This window comes from Penicillium verrucosum (assembly GCF_028828655.1).
Source record: "Penicillium verrucosum strain IBT 35672 chromosome Unknown utg000002l_segment0_segment0, whole genome shotgun sequence".
Lineage (NCBI taxonomy): Eukaryota > Fungi > Ascomycota > Eurotiomycetes > Eurotiales > Aspergillaceae > Penicillium > Penicillium verrucosum.
The window spans coordinates 814,072-837,594 of NW_026643211.1; the positions used below are offsets into that span (position 1 = coordinate 814,072).

Consider the following 23,523-nt stretch of genomic DNA (forward strand, 5'->3'; position numbering starts at 1 on the left):
ATACATGCAGGTATGCATACTAGAACAGTGAATAGTTCGAATGGCTCGAATGATGTGGATTAGAACACCAGTAAATCGGAAAATGAGAAATGTCATCAGTCATTAGGTTGCGAAGGATGGTATAGGTGATGGTGGTGTAAGGGGAAGAGAATGATTTATCCGTGCGTCGTGACGGATTTCGCCTTAGACTGGTTGGTCCACGAGAGGAAGTCAAACTTGTCCTTGGCATTGTCGAGCATGGAAGGAATTGACTCGGGCTGGGAGGTCTGGGAGTGAAGGGTATTTCCGCTGCGGGAGGGTTCTCTAGGCTCAAGAACCAGGGAGCGGCGGTAGAAGGTTTGCGCGGTTGTTTCACCGTTTGAGCGCACACGAACGAGCTCATTCTGCATCCAGGCCTGTAGCTCCGGGACTTCGGTAAGACGGTAAGGAATCTGGAAACGTTGGAGCTCGCTAATAATGCGAGCCGTCTTCATGTGCTTGTCGAAGTTGATGACGGCCATTTCACAGTCGTCGGTGCAGAGGGTGCGGAGAGATTGGTTGCCATGGTCGACAAAAGTGAGGTCGGTGAGGTAGGTACCGACGAATGGGAGGCAAGGGGGAACGTGGTTCTGAAGGCGCTGACGGAGCACTGCGTAGTTGCGAGACACATCCACGATGCTGCGGAGCTGCTCGAGGGCAGTCTTGGTCTTCTGCGATACAATGTCCCAGGTCTTCTTCAGACGAGAGATCATCGACGAGTTCAATGAGCAAATGATTGCCATCAGGGAGTCGTAGTTGTTCAATTCCAGGCATTTGTTCGCAATCTTGACCCAGTGCTTTATGGTAGCGGCACGCTTCTTAGGCTCCTCCAGGTACAGAATAGAGTCAGCGACGAGGTGGGCAAGGTCAGTCGACAGAGTCGACATGGCGCGAACATTCACAGCCAAGGAGCCTGTCTTTATGGTCCATTCCGTGTCCAGGAGTTCCTCAGGAAGGATCGAGCAGAAAATGCGCGACTCCTTGATGGTGAGCTGGCGGGCGAGCTCAAGTGGGTCGAAGTCAAGAATGGTTATTGAGGCTTCGCCGTTCTTCCATTGCTTGAGCAAGTTGTGCTCCTTCTTGCCAAGGATTGGAGCAGGGAGAGGAGTATCGGGGTGAATGTATTGGGCAATGGAAGTGTTGGTCTTGCCCATGGAAGAAATCAAGCGAGGCACAAGGGGGCCGCCAACTGCGGACACCTTGGTGGCCAACTCAAGCAATCGCTTACCAGCAGTGGGGGAGATCAACGACAAGTCGTGTGTTGGCGAAGTTGATAATAAAATCCAAGGCAGTGTTATCACGATCGTGGCGCCAGTGGGACTCGAGCCAGCCCTTGAAGATGTTGTAAACACGGAGACGGACGGGTCCAGCTGCGTGGGGTGTTTCGCCAATGTACTCGAAGCGCTCAGCAAGGGCCGCGGCGAATTCAAGAGGCGAGGCAAAGCGACGGAAGGTAAGGTAGAAGGTGGAGACAAACATGGCATCGGGGGTGGATTGGTGAGCCGTCAGCTTCTCAATAAGAGCACGGAGACTGCCACCCATGACCGAACCTTCCTTGTAGATAAGCTCGTGTGCGTAAGTCTTTTCCAGGATGTTGGCCTCGGTCTCCTCGTTTTCTTCGGCGAGGGTCGAGTAGCTCATACTTTCCTTTAGTGAGTGAACCTTGAAGCTACCCTGGAAGCTACCACCAATATCCGGCGAGGTAGCCCGAGTTGAGGTTTGCGACAAACCGCTCATCTCGGAGTCACGTGCGTGGTGGTTGTATGTGAAGCTGCTACCGTTGCTTGTGACCCCACGTCCAAATGATTCGCTCACGTCGGACTTGGGATGACTTTCACGGTAGCTACTGTCAGTGGAGGAGAAGGAAGAGATGTTCTCGAGGTGGGTGGGGAGGATGGCAGAGTTGGGGAGGGAGGAAAGAGCGCTATTGTTGGCGGGAGAATTTGTGAGATGAGACTGGAAGGATGAAGGTGTGGTAGAGTCGGTGAGAGCAGGTGTTGGGGGAGAGTATGTGGTGGTGGGAATCTGAAGAGGAGGAGGGGGAAGGCGGAGTGACAGCTGTCGCTCCGGTTCTACGGGAGTCTCTGATTCATCTCGTGCAGAGTCAATTCCAGACAAGTCCTGTCCCTTGTCTTCGGGCTCTTCTGGGTCAAGCTGAAGATCACCAATTTGCTCAAGCACCAGGCGAGCCTTCGCCAAACAGTTTCCGGCTGCTCTAACACAGTCAGTCGCAGCATCCACAAGGCGTTTCCCTTGATCTGGCATGAACACAAGATCATCGTCTGGTAGGTGTGCAGGGCGGAACACATCGCGTGCAGCGTGAACAAGCTCGGATAGCCTCTCACACATTGACTCCCGTGCTTGTTCGAGAAACACGCTACGATGTGTGTCATGCTCGCACACTACCTCAACGACATTTAGCAATTGCCTGCACGACTGGACGGCCTGCTGGGTAGTGACAACCAACTCCGTCGAGGAGCGGGACTGCATGTGGAGCCCAATAAACGAGCCAAGCACGCCGAGGAACGCATCATAGGTCGTTCCGAGGCGTTCTGATGCCAGATTCTGGGCACCGATGGCAGTAGACGGACCGGAGACTGACATGCGATGAGATATAGAAACCCGCTTCGTGGCGACAGAAACTGGTCTGTCAACCATCTCAGTGCGCATCGATGACCGACTCATATCCATACGGCTATGGCTCCTCTGACGCGACTCCATCCGTGATTCCAATCGTGATTCCAGCATCCGTGACTCAGACCGATCAGGCCCATCCTCGCCCAAATTGAAATTCTCGGATGCGGGGGTGGGCGGCAGGCTGTACTGGCCTTGGCTCTCGCCGGGCCCATCCATCTCCGCGATAGTCCTGCTCAGGCCAACCTCCTCATTCCACACATCGAGGAATCGAACTCCTCGTGTAACAATCTTGAAAGCCTTAAGAAGCATCTCGTCCAAAATGGCCTCGACCTCATCTTCCGACGGGACCCCATTCGCAACGTCCTGGAACTTCTTCGCAGTTTTCACCAGCGAAGACAGATCCGATAGTAAAGCCTTCCTAATTCTCCGTAGTCCATCGAATCTCCTTATCAGGGATGATTCTCGAGTAAGACATTCTGATTTTTCCTGCGAAATCATAAGCCCTGTGGTGTTTTCTCGGTTCTAGTTGGTACTTACCAGTAAAAACCGAACGCCCGCGATAGGACCTCTCATCAAATCTTGATTTCCAAAATCTCTTAGTGATGACCCGCATCCTCCTCGAATGATATCCCAGAAATCAGTCAAGGCCTTCAACAAGGGGCGCATAGGTAATTGGTCGTATGCTTCACAGTAATTGGTGGGTAACCAGCCTCGATTCCCAGAATCCAATAGTGTACCATCGGCCCAGCCATTGGTATGAACGGAGTGTACCAAAATGATATCTCCCTGGTCCAGAGGGAGTGTAACGGTCGACGGAGAGACATTGCCGGCCGGGTGGAAAGGGTAGAAGGCGCGCAGATAGTTGTGAAAGACAGGCCTCGGGGCCTCCAATTGTTCCATATTTGTGTCCTGGGTGTCGTGTGGTGTTAACGGAGGGGTCATCTCTGATGAACCCCAGGCGGAATAGAATCGATTTTGTATAGATTTTGGGTCGTTGGTCGAATCTGATAAATTGGAATTGGATTTCGAGATCTTCAATGGGGGGATGTGTGGCTTCATTGATTCCATCTCTTGCTAGTTCCGTAACCGAATGATTTCTTCTCCAATCCGCTGAGGTCACTGACCGAAGGCGTTTATTCGATAGTTGCAATGGACATCGTTCAGTGACTCTAACGAAATAAGACAAGTATCGAAGGCAAAGTGGCGTTGAATAATCAAGGATGGAGGGGATGGAGGGGATGGATCGGATCGTCAGAGGCTGGGATTGATCCTATACGATCTAGGTCAATTGGCGCTGAAGGCTGAAGGATAGTATGGAGAGTATAGGGATTGAATGTTTGGAATGCGCTCCAAGGAGGTTGAAGGCTTGGAATGCCAGGAGAGGGGAAGGATTTAGAAACTTTGAAGACATACAAACACAGAAAACAATATTAACAAGTAAAAAAAAAAAAAAAAGAACTATAAACAGAATCCAAACAGACTTCCTTTCAAGGAGTTCGGAATATTCTCCAAGTCCCGGAGGGATGACGAGTATGAGGTCCCGATATTCAAGGGATGAATGGACTCGATGGATTATGAAATGCAAATGCCTATGAAAAAGGAGGCAAGTGCTATCGATCGCAGCAAGGTGCAAGGTGTAAAACCGTAAATTGCAGTGACAAAAGAGGGATTCCCTATTCAAGGTCACGCAAGGGCGGAAGGGATATAAGGGAAAGAATGCTAATTATAGCTAAGTATAGCTCCCAATTGCCACCGGCAGCAAAATACAAATGAAGTTGGAAAATGAAGAGAGCTTTGAATCAAAAGGGGAGAGAGAAGGGAAAAAGAGGGAATTAAGTGGACTAATAGCTTTGGAGTTCAAAGGTGAATCTTCTAGGACTCGATCGGGTCGATCCACGCTCCACCGGTAATGGGCCCGTATGGAGTTGTAATGTGCTCTGATGGATATAATATGACGGGTATCATACCAGAAGTACGTTATTTACAATTCTTTTTTTAATTTTGAGGTTTTTTTGTCACTTTTTTTTTGTAACTTTTTTGTATTTTCTTTTTTTTGTATTTTCGGAATTTATACATTCAACTCTGATGTTACTTATTCTTTTCTTTTCTATCTTTTTATTTGTTCGGATTAATATCAAAGATTTGGATCATCTATGTTGTAAAAAGCAATAGAAAAAAAAAAAGAAAAATGGAAATGGAAATTCAAGAAAACCCTTTTTTCCCCGAGAATTTGGTCTGTCAACTCCGTACTTTGAACAATAGGCCTTCGGCACCTACCATCGGTACTGAGTCACAAAGTACCCTTTATACCAATAATCAGGCTCCAAGGTACATCTCTCAAATGTACTCCGTACCAACTCTAGTCTTTTAAGACTATCCACCTTGCATCTGCCGAGCGTATTTTCGTTCCAGACTCTCCTAATAAAATTCTCGAATTTAATTTGTTTAGAATTGAAAGCTCCTCCCATCTGAGACCAATCATATTGCCATAACAAAATAAATCCTGTGGGGGTTTTTAAGTCAGCCCATGTCTGAATGCATTGACCGTGTGTGCTAGAGCCTGCAGGGGACTCGATCAATCATTAAAAGTGCCTGTCACCAATATATGTCTCCGGGATGGGATCGACAGCGCAGCAACCGGCCCCCAAAGTGACAGCAGCCAAAAAGTCTTCTTTTTTTTATTCTGGCCGTTAGGATTTAATTTCATATTGCAAATTAATCAAACTACATATATCCCTCGATAACCCGTACCTCACATAAAAAAGGGTAAAATACTCAAATATCAAATCCCTGCTATGCCCCTTGTCTAGACCCCCCGGTCTCTTCATTATTGACATCCAGACCAACCAGTATGCACCACACTGAGATCCCCCTCCATCTTTCCTTTTGCCCTCCCGCGTGGGGCGATAATCATAGGAACAGGTTCGCAATTGGCAAACAGGATCCACAAACGCGAGCTGTGGTGAGTTACGAAAAAGTCGAACACTGTCGCAAAGCTACCCGATGCTTACATATCTTGTGAGGCATACAACAGCATACTTAATCCTAGCTAAATTCAACTTGCCTAACGCGACGGGGAAATTATGATGCAGACCCGCTCTTGTCCAAGACCTGGCATAATAATAGAATGTGAGGGGAGATACCGGAGTACCTTGCCGGATGAAAATTTTTAGGTACTTTTGTTTTGATTGCCCCTCGACTTAAAGTGAACATCGGAATCTAATTCTTTTTTTGTGAATACTTTTTTTTTAAGGTGGAATACATTAATTAATACATACATAGTTAAATGTTTAATCGGCAAGTTTTCTTTGAAACAATTGGGCGAATATCCTCACTCAATCATAGTTCAATGATCCAAGTCGCAAAATTGAATAATGATAATATCCCACGATCCAACCTTGGAGCAATTGGAGAAAGACATTTGGTATCGAAACTTGTAATACACAATTATGACCATGACAATATCCATAGGCCATTCTCCCTTTCCCCATCACAACTGCGTCGCACGTCCTCCCGCAGCTCGACCAACAGATTGCCAGAGCGACGTGAACTCGGTGATTCTGCAGTCGCCAGTCGACATTACAATCCGCAAAACGCATACTTATTTCTCCTAAGCATGCATTGGTCGGCCGTCACATGTTCTGGAGTCTTTTGCCTTCTTAGGGAAGTATAAACTTGCTAGTTAACTAGTACCTGATAACTAATGTTTGACTAATGTATGTCAGCGAAGCTATCAAGTCAACCGAGCCAACTAGAACCACTAAACAGTGTTGGCAGATCATTCGAAAAAGAAAAATACTCCGAACGCCTCCTCGTGGAGTCCAATTGATGGCTAGCATGTTAGGGCGATGCAAGCCCCTCCATATCATCACATCAGGGGCAATGGCAAAATGCGATCAGCGGCCCATACCTCTTCAATTGGTGAAATGTCCGTGCCGAAGTCGGCTTTGAACCATGGACGAAGGCTGCTTAGACCGAATCTCATATATTTGATGGAGATGATCTACTTTTTACGGTCGCGTATATAGATCGTGGATGTTGTAGTACAACAATATATCGAGATGACTCAAATTTACACCCTGTTTGGTTATGGTCCTATTTTGAACTTCTGGTCTCTCTTACTATTTAAAGAAAAATACTGTAAAAACCAGTCGCACAATAAACCTCACAAGGTGATACACTTGACGGGCCAGCCCGCGCGGGTCTCAGTAAGACTGTTTGCTTGTCTCAAGGCGCATCGATATTACCCACAGCAAAAAGATCAACTACCCCTACTTCGTACATATGTATGTAGTTCATTAGCTTAACTTACTGGTCCGCTATTCGCTCCGCTTTTCGTTTTTTTTTCATCAGCAAGCTGCATAGCACACGAGCACATCACGTTCTAGCAGACTCGTGCCCAAGTAGTGGGGCATGCACGGTTGTTCTCCCAAAGGACTTTGTACAAGTATAGCCATTGTGCTGCGGGACCCGTCTGGTTGACAAGAGATCGTCGGAGAAGTGTGCTATCGTCACATCTAGTCTGTCTGATCTGTGTAGAATGTTTCCCGAGGTTGAGAAGCCCGACCGGCATTCAGGCAACCATTTTAGGTAGGAGCTTTGCTAGATCGAGGCTTGGAAGCAGTCTGGATCAGCAATGGCTTCTGTGATGAGACACGTGAAATGTCTTTCTGCGTTATGTCAGTGGTATCTTTGTTGATTTGATGGATTATCCCTCGGCGTGATATTTCCTCCTGGGGATATCTCTCCGTGTGCGACAATATCTAGTCTCCTCGTACTCCTCGCGTATAGGAGACGAGTTGCTCACTCGCATGTAGAGTCAGCAAGACACTAATCTTTGGATTGCTTGCATCGTACTGTATCTCGGTTAGCCTGACGGGGGCAATTGCAAATGCAAGAGCGGGGAAGATCTGAGTCGATGTCTTGAAATATCAATGTTGGTATCCGAGAAAGTGTGGAACGTGTCAAATAGCGATGTCTATGCTATATAGTCAGATTGACTAACGGGAGAGGACGTATCCGTATCTATCGTATACAAAGAGCCTCTATTGGATCTAAGTGGCATCGAGTAACTTCCTTGTTGGGTCTCTCTTGTCTCACCTATATATCTTCAGACATATAGTAATAGCCGTGGAAAAAGGTTTGATATTGGATCACAGCCTAGTTGGGACCTCGAGATTATCGATATAACCTTGTTTAGAAACATGAAAGACATATCCCAGCAATATATTCTCAGCATCAGACAGTACGAGCTTCGATACCTATCATACAGGCAACATTCAAACAATCCAAATTTTGACTCCTAGGCCAAGACTTCAAGTTTATGTTGTGTGACCTCGTGGGCGTAATGGTTGAGATGCGGTGAACGGCTGAGGCTGAAATAACACCGCAGTTTTATGCATAGATGGCGCAGGTACGTACCTGCATCCGGCTGCAAGATCGCGCTCTAAACTTTGTGATTTTGGTTATGATCTCAACAAACTCGGTCTGCTGCGTCTTATGTGATTTGAGATGCAGGGTTTCTGTTTCTTTCTTTGGGGTTCTTTATTATGCTTGCTCACCGAGTTTTTGAAAAGGTTCGTGATGGCTGAAAGAGTGGCTGTTTCTTTGTGACCTTTCTTTACCCTGCAGTGTAATCATGCTGTTAAACGAGAAACATACCAGATGTGACCTTGACTGGGATGCTGTGTTCACTTTCCAAGGTGGAGTATATTCGAACATCATGTTACCAATATATATCATGTTATCCACTGCGACTAAACACACCTCTTCATCTATATATCAAGTTTAAGGTTTTGCTCACTATATAAAGTTAAATCCTCCGTATGAATAGTGAGGGTGGAATATATAAACAACCTGATCACTGAATTTTAAACATTGAATTTAACGCAAGCTCATCCATGAAGTGGAAATCCGGAACCTTGGTAGCTATGTAGGTAACAGGGGTTATCCATGCATACATACAACATTATGATATTGACAAGCAGTCTAAACAAAAACCAAAACAGACCGCAGATACATGTATAATACTTTGTAACTAACTATATATGTATAATGCAAGCTGATCAATAGAGGCAGCAGAAAGGCGGTGGACTGAGAGCAGGGATTGTCCATTCAATGTCGACAGAAAGTCTAGAATTATATGGATATTCATAAGCAGTTCAAAAAGCAGAAGATAATCCTGGAAATCTAGACCCTCCTAAATCTCAGAATCAATAGATCATGCTAGTAACTACAGATCTAGTTAGCGGGAGAAAATACACCAAGAATGAGTACCGGATACCGGACGCCGTATAGTAATATGCTAGATTGTAACGGTCAACGATACATACAGTGTAAGTTTTCACATCGTCGATTCAATACGAAAGCCCACTTAGACTGGCACATGAAAGAGAACGACCCATGAACGGTCGCCGATGGGGCGATATGGAGGCAATCAACAAAGAACGATAGAAGCTACGCAACATCTCCACCAGTCACACTCCACAGTTCATTTCATTAGGAGTAAACTACGGCGAACAAGGAAGTAAATCATCGCTCTGCGAATCCTTTAAACCTAAGCTATCGGGACGGCCTCCGCGAGCTGTCTAGAAAGCCACTAGAAGGCGATGGCGATGCGGACACACACGGCTGGCGGATTAGCTAGCACATTTCCGCGCAACGGTCCAGACGGCACTTCTTTCTAGGATTAGGAGCTAGTATGCGCCACTACTTTCCCAATTTCACATCCCCGACGCCACCAACATATGGTACATGATAGCTTATGTTACCTGTCAAGCTGTCGACAGCATCGAATGAGCGGCACAGTAGACGCGCTGGCTGGGATACTCCAGGTTTGGGATGGGAGCCGTGTCCTAGATGCAAATTGGCCGGGGTTAGACCGCCACACGTCGAATTTCTTTGTTACTTCTTTGTCCGGGATCTGGGATGTTAGATTGGGACAGGCAATAATCGGACCCAGGGAGTCCAGATTCGATCGGGAAAAGCTCCATTTGCCTGACATTGGACGGCACCTTTTTTTTATCTTTGCCTTTTGGAGTAACTAAGGAACTTTTGCTGTGCTCGCGGGTGGATTTCCGGTTCCAGGGACACAGACTCGGGTTGCCTAGTGGAGGCTCAGGGGCTGGCTTGGGGATTTACAATGCGGAGCTTGATGCACCATGTGGACATAAATCCACATTCTGAAGTACTCCGTATAAGTGAGACCATTCATTAACGGTATTAATTAATTCAAAACTTTGAGCTGGGTATGTATTCCGTCCAGAGTACGGATACAGCCATCTTGTTCTGCTTTTAAAAGCAAGAGTTCAACGCCCCCTTGCAATGAGGATCGAGGGGTGAGGGGCGGCTGTGCCGCATTCCCAGAGTTTCCGTAAAGTTCGAGCTACGTGTAGACTCCGTTCTCCGTATCGGGAAACTGACCTGAAGGTCACCCTAGTATCGGGAAATGCAACTCACAAAATCGTTGAGATCCCCCGCTGTTCGATTCTTTGTTTGACATTGCACGTGCTTGAACTGGCATGCGGGACTAACAGCAAACCCCTGTCAACGCCCCTGAGATCAACCAGACCGTTGTGCAGTGTGCAGGGGTTTGAGACTGTGTGGGGAGACTAGAAAACTAGCCGGGCCTATGGGAAAGACGGCCATGGAAAGACGATCCACAAAGAGCCCCGGCGAGTCGTGGACGACCAGAACACAAGTGACCCACAATAAGGCTAGTTTCTTAAACTTCTAGGGGCGGAACAATGTGCCAGGCAGTGGGTATATACTCTATACGGAGTATATATTCGAGTATTGGTAGCCCCCACCACATTGATGAATCTGCCACTTTCATAGGGGAACGGACGGTAGACTATTGATAACTTTGTGCGTGCGTCCGGCCGTTGAGGGGATCAATAGTTTTGCTGGTCCTTATACTCCGTGCTCCGTATTGTAAAGTGCTGACCATGGACTGGAATCCCCACACCTACGCCACTTTCCTTGGGACGGGATGAAAGGGGGTTGATATGATAGGTGTTAAATTAACTGTGTTATCATTAATATAGTGCGGGACGGCACGTTAGAGGGGATCACCGTCGCGTCCGCGATGGCGACGTGATAGAGGCGCCTGGTCGCGTTAAGGATAATTTAATATGAAGGACAGAGTATAGTTGTACTCCATATAACTAGTTGACTATAATTGATAGTCTAGATCAAGAATAGATTTGATCCTACAATCTCAATAATAGATTGCAGGAGACTTATTGCCTGGAGATGCCTCGGGATAAAATCAAAAACATGTGCCTACAGATTGTTAAGGGGTCCGGCCATGTCACGTGGGCATGCCTTCTGAGCAACCGGAATTTCCAATATTAGTTATTCCTATTCCTTTGCTAATTATTGGTCTTCAGTTAATCTATTAAGCCTATGGAATTTGGAGAGTCTCATTTTTGAAGCCCCACGGAATGAAACTACCTCCACATTGTTGTCTTAAAACACGATTTCATCAAATCCACTGTCTCCGAGATAGCACAAGTCTCTTACCTGAAATTCATGAATAGTTATGGATCCCGTTACCATGTCATCGCGTGGAGATAAAGGGCTTGTTCTAGTAGCGATCCCGCTTAACCGAAAATGGGAATCGTGTGTGAACCTTGGAAGTCAAGAACCTGCTCCAGTGGATCACTGCATCGGCGATCAAGTGGCCGACAACATAATTCAAACCCTGGCATCTACACGAGGAGAAGAGCTGACAGCGGAGCTTTGGCTTTTTGTTTCTTATGACAACCAAGAAATACGCCTATTTCACTCCACTATCACTGCTGATCTTTGCATGGCTGGATTACATGACAGAACAGAGGCGGGAAATATGGTCGGTATCTGTCTGAAATCAGGGATGAAGAACATGCGATCGCAGAAACTTGTGGAGGCAAAATGTGATTTTCCATTTTTTTAAGAGAAAAAAAAAAAAAAACCAAAGAAGAAACCACAGAGGGCTCATCCGAATTTCTGCAGAAGATGACTTCGTGCGTCGGTCCCAATCTCTTTCACCGCGCCGAATCCGATTGGGGAGTGCGAGTTTCCACCCACGTGCAGCATCGCGCACGTTGAAAAATGTGCGCTGTGGATTCCTGCGCTGTGGATTCTACGTCCGATTTCCGGTCCCCACGGGAACATTTTGGGGTAAGCTACTTCTCCGTACTCACCGAACGAGTTTGACTATGGCAGGAAGTTCCATGTTTTATCAGCTTGCAGGATTTATGCAATGATGGACCATGAGGGTTTAGAAAAGCGAACGGTCCCGTCTTTCAAGGTCAGCCCACGACGCCGGGTCGACGCTGTCATTTCCACTCGAGGATCCATCCGGCTTGAATCCTTTGATCTGTGGGGATATTCATCAACGCAAGGCAACTCCTTTCTATTTTGGAGTGGCTTTCGAATACCCGATCGGGAAGGTGAGATATGTGTCACAATTCTGGCCCCCGGATACATTCTCCAGTACATATATAAGTGGACGCGTCTCCATGCGTCAGCTCGTTGGCCCGAGTGTCGATGCAATTTCATCACAATATGGATGCAGGTAGGGTTCAGAAAGTACAGTGAGCATAATTGATTATTTGCGGCTAACTCGGAGAATTGGAATATGGTGTTGATTGTAGTATATATTTGTCGTATACATCGATGTGGCTACCTCTGGAATATATATATGTCATTCGGCTTTGATTAGTTCCTTTCAGGCCTGTGGGTATCTTAGTTATGTATGATTATCATTCTCTTAACTGCTACAACAGCTTAATCGTGTAGGGATTATTGTGGAAGACTCTCAAAAATGTACAATTTATATTCTTCAATGCTCTATGTTCTGGGCTCTATGCTCTATGGTCTAAAGTCTATATGCTAGCTAATAACATGTATGCAGGAAATGAAAAACTGCGCGATGACGAGACGAAATGGGGATATGCACGGTGTAGGGCTCCATGAATGAAGGAATGAGAAGTGAATATATAGCAAGATTGGCAATGAAATGGTGACGTGAAGAAAGGAAGTAATGTATAAACCGAAGAAATGAAGAAATAAAGAGGAAAGAAAAGGTGGAAGAAAGATCGGAAAAGAAATAACCCAATCTATGAGGATTGAAGCAAAAGGATGAACAAACGATCAACCTATTCGGCCTTCTTCGAAGCCTTGGTTCTCAGCTTCATGAGGCCGAACACCAAAGCGTATCCACTGATGGCGAAGATGACCGCGATACCGATATCTCTCCATCCAGTAGTGTAGTTCATGATATGGAGACTTTTCAGGAACTCACTTCCGTCCTTGTATTGACAGACCTTGCAGCCGGAGGTAGCATCGGGGTTGATCAAGTTGACACCGGAGCCAGTGCCGGACATATACTCAGAGAGGTACTCAGCGCAGGTGGTGCCGTTGGCCGGTTCGAACCGGGCGAACTCATTCTCCATACAGGTGACCTTGGCACCCCAGATGCCAAAGGTCAACATGCCCGAGACGACATAGTTGAATGGATTGAGGTAGTACATCCAGAACCGCCAGAACACGTTGAGCTGGAAGTATGGGACGAGGACACCACAGAATATGACAAGAATACTGATAATGAGGGGGTTCACAAGCGCAGCAAACGTAGGATTGGGCGAATAGGCGGCGACGAATTGACCAATACCAGTGTAAATGAGTTCGTAGATCAACATCATAAAGAAGGTGGCGCCGGATCGGTTCGAATCATGAGGCAGTCTCCAAACGGGCCAGTACCAGCAGACAAAGTAGAGAACAGCACAGATGCAGAGATATGGGAACTCGGAAACAATCAATCCGGTAACGAAGGCAACCCAAGAGTACATTTTCGACTTTTTCTCGCGAGTATCGTAGATATCACGGCGCTGGATGAAGAGAGGTTGAAGCTGGTTGATGACACCAGGAGCGACGAAGACAAAGTTCCAGATCGTGAACATCTTCAGATTCAAAGCAGCCACGCTTTGATTAGGGCGCCAGAAGGAGAAACCATTAAGTGCGGCGGAGATAATGTGAAGGGAGAACTTGTTGTTGACGTAGTTAGTATTCCGGAAAAGCGCGACATTCATCCGCCAAGTAACGATTTTGGTCTGCTCCCAAAGAGGCATAGAGAATTCGAATCCATCATCGACCGTACCGGGGGGTTTGGCAGCAGCGTCCGCAATCATTCTATCCAGATCCGCTATCATGCGAGTTTGCTCGGGAGAGTCGAGCCAGACCTGATGCCAATCCTTGTCCTTGACAGCCTCGATGCCGCCGGTGACAACGTCAATCATGAACTCAGCTGCATTAGCCTCGGCAGGGCACTGGGCCCCGTATTTGCCAAAGTATTGCTTAACGCTGGCTGCATTCTCGCCAATGTCTCCAAAGTAAACCGTCTTTCCGCCCTTTGCAAGGAGAAGGAGGGTATCGAATTGAGCGAAGAGCTGCGCCGAAGGTTGGTGAATCGTAACCTAGAACGGGACTAGTTAGCAACATAATCTTGCAGTTGTTGAATTGAATAAAACTGAAGACTTACCAAAACAGCTTGACCAACATCAGCCAATTTGCGAAGGAAACGGACGGTGTTATAGGCCGATTGTCCATCTAAACCAGAGGTGGGTTCGTCCAAGAAGATCAGAATGCTAGGTTTAGACACCAGTTCCACGCCAATTGTGACACGCTTCCTTTGCTCAACGCTGAGTCCATTCCCAACACCACCGATAAGAGTATCTGCCAAGTCATGCAGCTCGAGAAGATCAATGATAGTGTCAACATACTTGAGCTTCTCTGCCCTCGGGGTGTTACGGGACTGGCGAAGGAGAGCAGAGAATTCCAATGCTTCTCTCACGGTTGCGAATGGCTCGTGAACATCCAGTTGTTCACAGTATCCCGCCATTCTTTGGAAAGACACCGGGAGCTCACGGCCGTCAACCATGATAGAGCCTTTGATAGTACCGTCTGTCTTTCGCTGAGCAAGCACATCAAGTAGGGTTGTCTTTCCTGCACCAGAAGAACCCATAAGGGCGCCTAGCATACCGGGCTTGACCCATCCATGAATGTTATCCAACAACACCCGATCGCCTGTGGGAGTCTGGACAGTATATGTGAGGTTTTTCCAGGTAAAGATCGACGTATTCCGGGTGAGATTTTCATCGTCAACCTGGACGGGCTCATCGGTAGTCTGGCGTGCAGTAGTCTTTTCGTTACGTTGTGCTTCTTCATCAGAGCTGGTGGCGTGGTTCTTAAGTTTCTCACGGGGAATGAGAAGAGAAGCACCAGAGCCACCACCAGATTTCCAGTAGGATGTGAAGATAATGGTCAGGATGGCGAAGAATCCCCACCAGCCCCAGACAACACCAAAGTTCCGCCACATCTGAGAGTGCTTATAGTGAAGGGATGCAAGATACTGATCGCCAGTCACATAGGTTGCGCCTGGCAAGGCACCACCGATACCCGCACAAGCTTGGTGCTCGGCTCCGACGTTCTCGTAGCCAGGGCCGCTTGGGATCAGATTTTTACCAACACAAGGAATATGGCGGTCGTGGAACTCGTTCGACATTGCAGCCTGGAAGGCATAGGCAAAGGGGTTCGTGTAGTACAGCTCAAGGAACCAGTTCTTCATCGCAGGCTTGGGAATCATATAACCGGCGTACATAACAATGCCTTTGACTGCAGTTCCTGAAATCTTAGACGCAGCTTCGAAGGTACTGAAAGCGGATCCGATAAATCTAAAGAGAGCAGTAATGCACTAAAGATAAGAGTTAGTCCAAAGTCGAGCAACCGGTAGCGTTGAGTAAAAAAGAACAAGTACCTACCAGAATTGTCGAGAACAGAATAATCCAGAAGGTAAAGAAAGCAGCCGCAGTATGTTTCAGGTTAGACATCCAATAGATAACTACCGCGAAGATAGTGCACTGGAACAACAGAACCGGAATATCCGCCATGATCTGAGCCAAGGAGAAAGCGGCCGGGTGGTACATAGCAAAACCCTTGTGTTTGACCAAAACCGGACGACCCTTGAAAGATTCGGTGACCTCAGACATGGCAACAATACAGTTGTACAACAGAGCAAAGAAGACAGCACCACCTTTGGTAAAGATACCTTCGGAGGTGTCCGGTGAATCGTAGAAGCAAGAACCAGCGATCAACGCCATCACACATGACAGAACCTGTTTGATGATAAAGGTTGACTTCTCACCCCACAGAATCTGATACTGTCGCTTGGTGCATGCGATAAGCTGAACCCAAAAGCTAGTAGTCAGACTACTATTCTTAGGTAGGTGTGTGGACTTTTCCCACGCAACAGACTCTTTGAATGCCTCTGTGCGCTCGCGGCTGAGTTGGGAGTCGGGATAGTCATATGTTGAGACCGTACGGTGGTAAGTGCTAGACTTCTGATATTCGGCCAAAATGGCGTCTGCGTTTCTGGGGAATGTGTTTTCGCATCCGGGTCTGATTTTTCGCTCTGTTGGGACTGTCAAACCAGTAAGGAAGTCACCTATCGTATTGTGTTAGTTGATATCAGAGTTTCCTTTTGTCAAATATAGGGAAAACTTACCGACATTTGCTCCGTCAGTATACACGAAGCCTAGATCTTCCATAAAAGGCTTGGCTGCAGCTGCAGGGCCATAGTAGATCTGCTTTCCCTCGTCAAGGACAAGGACCTTATCGAAGAGATTGTAAATTCCATTTCCTGCTTGATAAAGGGTCACAACGGTAGAAAGGCCGAGAACATCAGTCATAGCACGAAGGGCCTTGGCCCACTCCAATGCGGTACTGGCATCCAAACCACGGGTGCTGTTATCCCATGAGTAAATAGAGCCCCTAGTTGCGAGGCACTCGATGATAGAGACTCGCTTCCGCTCACCACCGGATACGCCACGAACGAACTCATTTCCAACCTTGGTATCAGCCGTATGACTGATTCCCATAGATTTTAGAAGGAACTCCTTAGTCTCGGATGTGTATTCGTCGATACTTTGAGCTCCATCTGGTAGATGGAAAGGAACCTTGAGCCTCGCCGCAAAGTCCATTGTCTGACCGACTGTCAAGCGGGGGTAGAACAACTCCTCTTCTGTGTTCATCACGATCTGGCCGTTGTAGTCCTCAGCTTCCTTGGGGGACATACTTCCAAAACGCACGTCACCGTTGATGGTGTGATAGCCGTCGCGGCGATTTGATAGCATCTTGAGTAGCGTGGTGCATCCTGAACCAGGGCGGCCCAACACAAGCAACATTTCTCCGGGTTTGACACATCCGTGGCTGTCTGACAAGATCGATTTGAGGGGTGGCTTTCGGCGGAAATCTTTGATCAATTGAGGAACGTTGAATTGCGAGATCATGTTTTCGTTGACGGCGGCTTCGGCAGCAAGGACATCAACGGTTAGGTTTTGCCATGTAACACCTAGCTCGCGCTTCTTGAATCCGGCGGCTTCATCACGTTCTGCGTTCCGGATCACTTCTGGTGTCATGCTCCACTCCGCAGCCTTGGGAGGCAGGGAAGTCTCGGCATTGGCGACATTCAGAGTCTCGACACTCTTTGATTCATGGATGTTGGCTTGCGGTACATGAAGGGTCTCCACACTAGTAAAATCGTGGGTGTTGAGCTTGTGAACAGGCGAGTCGTCCAGGTTTGGGTTATTATTTTCGTCCTCAATGCGGTAGTCACTGTGCAGCGAGGCATCATCGGGATCGGGATGCTGCTCCATGATAAGGAGACTTTGAAAGAGTGGAGATGGGGCAAAGAAGTAAATATGCGATTGCAGATTCAAAAGTTATTCAAATTGGGAAGCGTAGCATATTTATTCTACACGGTCCTACAAAGGGACGAGTCATTTATATGTGCCGGCTCCATATCCGAAAGAATAGGAGATCGGAAAGATGGCATGGAATAGTGGCCTATTATTGGTTGAAACAAATTTAATTTGTTCATTGTTGCTGCTAATGCAGAAGCAGTTGTTTTACTCCTATGAATAGATCCAGAGGGACCTGGCAAACCCGGCACAGAGGCCGAGTTCATGGAAAAACCAACCCACTTTGGGTAAATCTTGGATTGAGTCAACTATTTCCATGTTATCCAATGGTTGTTCAACAGATAAGCATTAGAACTGTGAGAGATGCCCGATTCATCCGACTTTTATCGTGTTCGATGCATGAGGCCATTAGGGCTTCACTGTTTGACGTTGTAGATCGCTGTGTAAACAAATTACGATGCGTGGTTTATCTCGGTGGATAATGTGTCAGTACACAATTGTTCCCACTTATTCTTTCCTAATGGATTATGGATTACTATCAACTGAGAATTTCCGGTGCTATTATGTATGAGGAGCCTACACAATGTTCGTCAATAGCTGGCGATGAACAAGCATTTGAGCAGAGATATGTTTGTGTGTTTCCGGATAAAGATTAAGTTCTAGATTAAGGCGCCTTGTCAGTACCGAAGATCCCCTGAATTAAACTGTCAACGTCAGTTATGCCCTAATGCCGAGGCACCGACACCCTGAATCTTCTATACAACATCGAGACATAGAGTGATATATCCCGACACTAATCGGGTTGACGATCCCGATCTACCCGGGTCTTATGTAAGCGCATTCTGGCCCGGTCTTTGGATCTTCCCAATGAGGAAATATGTGCCATGAGTCCCAATTAGGAAATTTGCGACTGCTTGCTTAGATCCATTGTGGGTCTGTCAATATCTTGTGCATTTGCATAAAAAAAGGTACCGGTTTGACATTTCATTCGATAATCAGCACTCACCCCCTCGATTCAGTTTCCAACCCCTCCTTTAGACTTGGATTGTAACTCCGAGGGTACCACATCATACCTTGGTAGTCTCGGTCCAACGGCGAGCTCTCAGCGATTAGTTTGCTTGGTGAGCAGCGGGGTCGCGTAGCGGGGCTACCTAGTCTTATCCTATGCCGCGAGCCGATGTGCTTCACAGGCAGCAGGATAGAATATGGTTCAAGTGCAAGGATAATCGAGAGCCAGACTCAGATGTAGTCACTTTGGGCCCATAGTTATGTGCAAAGATAAAATTCGCAATTCGATAGCTATCAATGGTTATAACCTATCCATTCAGCTTTCTTGCTGTCAGATAGAATTAGCAATTAGCTTTCATTACTGATGTGTATTCAAGGGCTGGACTGCATCCCTTGATTCCAAGGTTGAACAGCACCTTACTACTACAGTATCTTTGAAAGGGGTGTATCTATGTATCTACTTTCCATAGAAATAAGAGACGTGCCTTCTACTATGTAGTTCCTAATGATTCTAATACAATACTCGCCCACACTAATCATTCAATTTATAACATTCAACTTGCCGAATATATATCTTAACATCATCCATAAGTTCGAGACGCGTCGCGTATCTAAAATTCCAAGCAAAACTTTCCTACGAGAAACTTCAAGCCATTGGAATGAGCTAGCCCAATGTTCTTGAAGCTCCCTGACATGAGGGTCTTAGCCCCAGACCAAGGACGGCAGATAAGAAGGCCCTGTCAGGCACGTCGTTGGAAGGGACCACTCTCTCTTCTTCTATACTTATCCAAGAGTATCAAACAACCCGCTAGCCGTTATATCTAGCCGAACATAAGAGTAAGTGACTCCTTTAGATACACATGCAGATTGCTAGTATATTACTCAGACTCGATCACTGATAGGGTCGCCACAGATTTTATATATTCTCACTTGGAGTGTCAACATTACCAATCTTGCCTCAATTCAACAACATAGCCCAACATGAAACTCACTACATTCATTACTGCCCTCTCCTTCTCGGCTCTGGTAGCAGCAACCCCAGTCCCACTCAACAAACGAGGAAACCTCCTCCCGACCCCAATGCAAGCTGTCGAGAAACTATTCCCTGGCTCGGGGATTCCACAGTTGGCGGGAAAAATTGGGAAGACGTTCGATATTTGTAAGTACATGATTTTGCATCATGGTGGTAGGATGTCGGCTAATGAAATGTCCTATTGTTGCTAGAATTGGACGATAAGTCTTCGATTGGGTATATGATTGAATATGCTATGGGTTAATGGGGTAACGCTGTTTTCTTTTCTTTTTCTTTTTCTTGTGGGTTGTGCAGCAAGTCTGCCATGACACCCTTTACACTGGTGTTATAGGATATTCCTTTATATATTGCAGAGATGTCCGATGTTTAATTAACTTCAAATGAATCAATCACCTTTCACCAAAACATAAATCAAGCAAAATGCTATAGCCAAAATTGGACACCGTGAGTGCATAAATGGCAAAGATACACAAACCAACCCATCAACTAAAACATACCCTCCATATCCAAATCCAGGAACTCAGGATTTCCAACCGCCATATCCGCCGCATTAAGCACATCATCAATAGCATCCATCCCAGCGCCAGAATCAAGCCCCATATCCTGACCAACACCAATACCACCCTCCATCCCAGCAGCAGCCGCATCCGCCGCCGCCTTATCCAACATCTGATTGATATTATCCGGATCATCCTCGTTGACCGTACCGCGCTCAACATCAGCAGCAGAAGGCTCAAGATCCATCCGATCCTCCTGCCCTTCAACGCCAAGATGCATATTCTGAATAATATTTGAGACATCAATATTCGAGACCTGCGACGGCGGAGCCATGAGCATATTCACACGACGCGCAAGCCGCACAACGACCTCCGCTCGCAGCGGGTCACTCTCGGAGATCTTAGGGACATTCTCATGCTGCAGTGCTAAGGCGTCGCGCAGCGTCAGAATCGCACACCGCGGCAAAGCCTCCTTGCTCGTGTCGACCGGGTGGTAATTGTTTTGGTCGACGGCGAAGGACTCTGTCATTGGAGCGCAGACCATCGTCGTCGCAATATCAAGCGCAACATGTCCGTTGCCGGCTTCGGTCTGCTGCTTGACTTCGTCGATTATCGCGCCTAGAACGCGTGTTGCACCCAACATCCGGATTCCCGCTAGCACCTGCCGGTGTGTGTATGCGTGTGGGGCCATGCTGATTCCTGAGTTGGCGCTCCAGAGGACGAGGGCCTGTAGGGTTGTGCGGATGCTAGCTATTAGCCCGCCTGCGGAGTGCGAGGTCCAGGTGTCTAGTTCGGAGCGCCGGCAGCTGCCGACGCGGCGGAAGGAGATGTATGGCTCTAAGCCATCAAGGATTGGCTTGATGTCTGTCCGTGACTGGTTTCTTGTTTGGACGTTTTTTAGTTGCTCTTCTAGTGGGCAGCCGGTTATGTTCAGGACTGTTTGGTGGATGGCTTGGGCCTCGCCGGAGATTGAGCTGGGTTTGACTAGGGAGTGGAGGGTTTTGATAGGGATGGCGGGGTCGGTCTCTGATTCCCAAATGTGGTTGCCCAACCATGTCAATGCGACAACTAGGGACGGCAGGAGAAAGGGCTCGAGAAGATCTATATTGTGGTTAGCTAGATATCCAGTGGGAAGCGACCGCGTGACGATGTTCTTACATTCAAATCCACCTTTCAAAGTGTCAAAATCCAGCTTTCCGGACTCGCATGCACCAAGGCTCTGATCGAACAGTGTTGTTACAAGCATGTAAAATTCATGTGGGCTGCAAGAGGACATGGTCTCTTCACTGATGCCCTCAGCAATGAACAGAGCTCCTATCCAAGCGCTGAGATCATTGTTTTGCTTCTCGCTCAAGTCACTCAGTTTCTGGCTGCAAGCGCCCCGGTCCAACAGTTTCAACAAGAACGAATCGTTGTTCGAGATTCCCATATCAGGAGGACTCAGGTCATAGCGATATTTGAACGCGAGAACTAGCAACAAGATACTGCCAAATTCATCATAGACGGGCTGGTTTTCACCCTGATCCTCGTCCCACTTCCAGGAATCAAGGATAGCACAAAGAGGTTGCAGTACCTGCTTTGTAGTGCGGAACAGCAACATGACATCCAAGGTTTGCGGGCGGCGTGAGAGCGAGTTGCAAATGTTCTTGAGCGTCATTGTCTCTCTCTCATGACACAAATTATGCATGACCTTGAAGAAGTTAGCATCTTAATACTTCCAGGAAACTCAGATCGGGTAGCTTGGAACATACATCGACCACGGCCCCAACTATCGCGCCTGCGTTGCCCTCCATCGACTCGATCTCACCAATAAGTTGCTCAGTACGTTCATGATTATTATTGATTTGCGAAACGAGATCGTCCTTGACATAAGGGCCCCCACCAGGCAGTGTCTGCATGGGATTTTCTCCGAGAAGCTGCTCAATGCTGGACTCTCGTATGAGCTTATGCGACGCACAAGCAAATAGGAACTCCTGGCGAGCATCTGATAAAACACTGCTGCCCTGCATCGAGAACATCTGAGAGAAGGAGGGGAATGCGTTCGGATCTAGACGGCTTAAGGCATGGCTGATGCACATTTCCATGGAGATCGGCACCATTGAAGCTGCCGAGATGGCTGCGAAAAAGGCGGGAAGCTTGTTAACGAGGAATGATCGGAATAAGAGCATCGTGCGGCCAGATTCGTTGCGATATACGCCGTTGGAAAGAACGTCGAAGGCGGCTGTAATGATTTCTTCGATGAGCACATCATTGTGGCCCTGGTAAGAGGTTAGTTAAATGACCTGACCCACACTTGAATAGTGAGGAGGAAATAATGCAAACCACTCTGACTAGTGAGAGAGAAATGGATCGTGCCAATTGTGCTTACCTGATAACGATTGGTGAGGTAGTTGATCAGAATAGTATCATCAACCAAAGGACGACCCACGACCTATCGCTAGTCAGCCATAAACCCAACATTTCCGCGCAAAGAGAAACATACCATGGAGTTGATGTATACATAGAGTCCAGCTCTAGTGTTAACAACCGGGACATCCATGACAGAAGACTCAAACTGGAGAGCATTGACATTCACGCCGTCGATACCAGGCCCATGTAAAGCCTTAGAAGGCTGACCGGGGTAAAGATTGAACACTTTCTGCAACTCTTCGAGTCGATGGCGAAGCGGTAGAGAGACATCAATACAGAGAGGCAGATAGCTTGACAAAGCCTGTCCCAATTTTGCTTTCAATGCTAGGGGAATCGTTAATAGATGTTCAACAGATATGGTAATATCAACCGCAAGCGCGGAGACCATGTAGATTTACCTTGATTGAAATCACTGGACAACACTTCCAGTCCTTTGCTAGTCCCAGATAAAGCTGCAAGTAGAATCCCCAGCGACTCGAACAACGAGGCCGCGTCAGGCGATCCCATCAAGCCACCTGTTTGCTGCGAGGTGTCCACGCCGTGATTGTGCCACGCCACGACAGCCAGAATCCAGTCGACAGTGGCAGAGTAAATATCAGCAGCCTCAATGATGGTCTTGGGAATTGACCCGGTAGAAATGAATACCATGACATCCTGGATGACTTTGATATCCGTCATAAGAGTGGATGGTTTCTGCTTTTTGGACTTGGACGGCGAGCCCTGTGCTTCGCCCTCAACCTCGCCAGATCCCGACGCATCTACAATAGAAGAGTGCTTTAACAGACTCGCCAGCGCAGATGAAGACTTGACCCTTCCAACCTTGCACAGTCCATCGACGTACAGCGGCAGGAGAGGGTCCCAGGTAACACTGGAGGAAGCGCGAGCTTCAAGGAGCAGATCGAGGAGCTCATTTTCTTTCACGGGCGAGCGAGCAAACATAAGCCCCGACAAGTCCGTGAACTCGTCTATATCTATACGGTTGGCCAAACATTGGTGGAGGAAGGTCCTCCATTGTTCGGGAATTGCCCTGTCCGGCAGCATTGTCATCTCCACAACATAACACTGCACCCCGGAAGCTGTATAAATAAGATTGCAAGTCACAGACTTGCACTAAGCATTTTTCTTTCGAGGAATAGATCGCTGGTCTTGAGGCTGTGAAGGATAGCTCTTCCTCAGGTCG

The 23,523-nt window shown here is 47.4% G+C and overlaps 4 protein-coding genes across 4 annotated transcripts; all 4 read right to left on the minus strand.

Moving 5' to 3' along the window:
- Positions 1–155: 155 nt before the first annotated feature.
- On the minus strand, positions 156–1,172 carry N7516_005933 (RasGEF domain-containing protein; the record flags this gene model as incomplete). Its single annotated transcript, XM_057218653.1, has 1 exon — positions 156–1,172. The coding sequence occupies one exon, from the start codon at positions 1,170–1,172 to the stop codon at positions 156–158; it is 1,017 nt and encodes a 338-aa protein (XP_057072744.1).
- A 70-nt stretch (positions 1,173–1,242) lies between these two features.
- Positions 1,243–3,723, minus strand: N7516_005934 (Guanine-nucleotide dissociation stimulator CDC25; the record flags this gene model as incomplete). The annotated part of the gene is made up of 2 exons (XM_057218654.1): positions 1,243–3,141; positions 3,193–3,723. 2 exons carry the CDS (start codon positions 3,721–3,723, stop codon positions 1,243–1,245), a joined length of 2,430 nt encoding a protein of 809 aa, XP_057072745.1.
- Positions 3,724–12,797: 9,074 nt separating this feature from the next.
- Positions 12,798–17,351, minus strand: N7516_005935 (uncharacterized protein; the record flags this gene model as incomplete). Its single annotated transcript, XM_057218655.1, has 4 exons — positions 12,798–14,114; positions 14,180–15,391; positions 15,459–16,141; positions 16,202–17,351. The coding sequence occupies 4 exons, from the start codon at positions 17,349–17,351 to the stop codon at positions 12,798–12,800; spliced, it is 4,362 nt and encodes a 1,453-aa protein (XP_057072746.1).
- Positions 17,352–19,923: 2,572 nt separating this feature from the next.
- nut1 (putative RNA polymerase II mediator complex subunit Nut1) lies at positions 19,924–23,384 on the minus strand (the record flags this gene model as incomplete). The annotated part of the gene is made up of 6 exons (XM_057218656.1): positions 19,924–21,035; positions 21,093–21,624; positions 21,686–22,192; positions 22,303–22,365; positions 22,417–22,667; positions 22,742–23,384. 6 exons carry the CDS (start codon positions 23,382–23,384, stop codon positions 19,924–19,926), a joined length of 3,108 nt encoding a protein of 1,035 aa, XP_057072747.1.
- Positions 23,385–23,523: the final 139 nt, after the last annotated feature.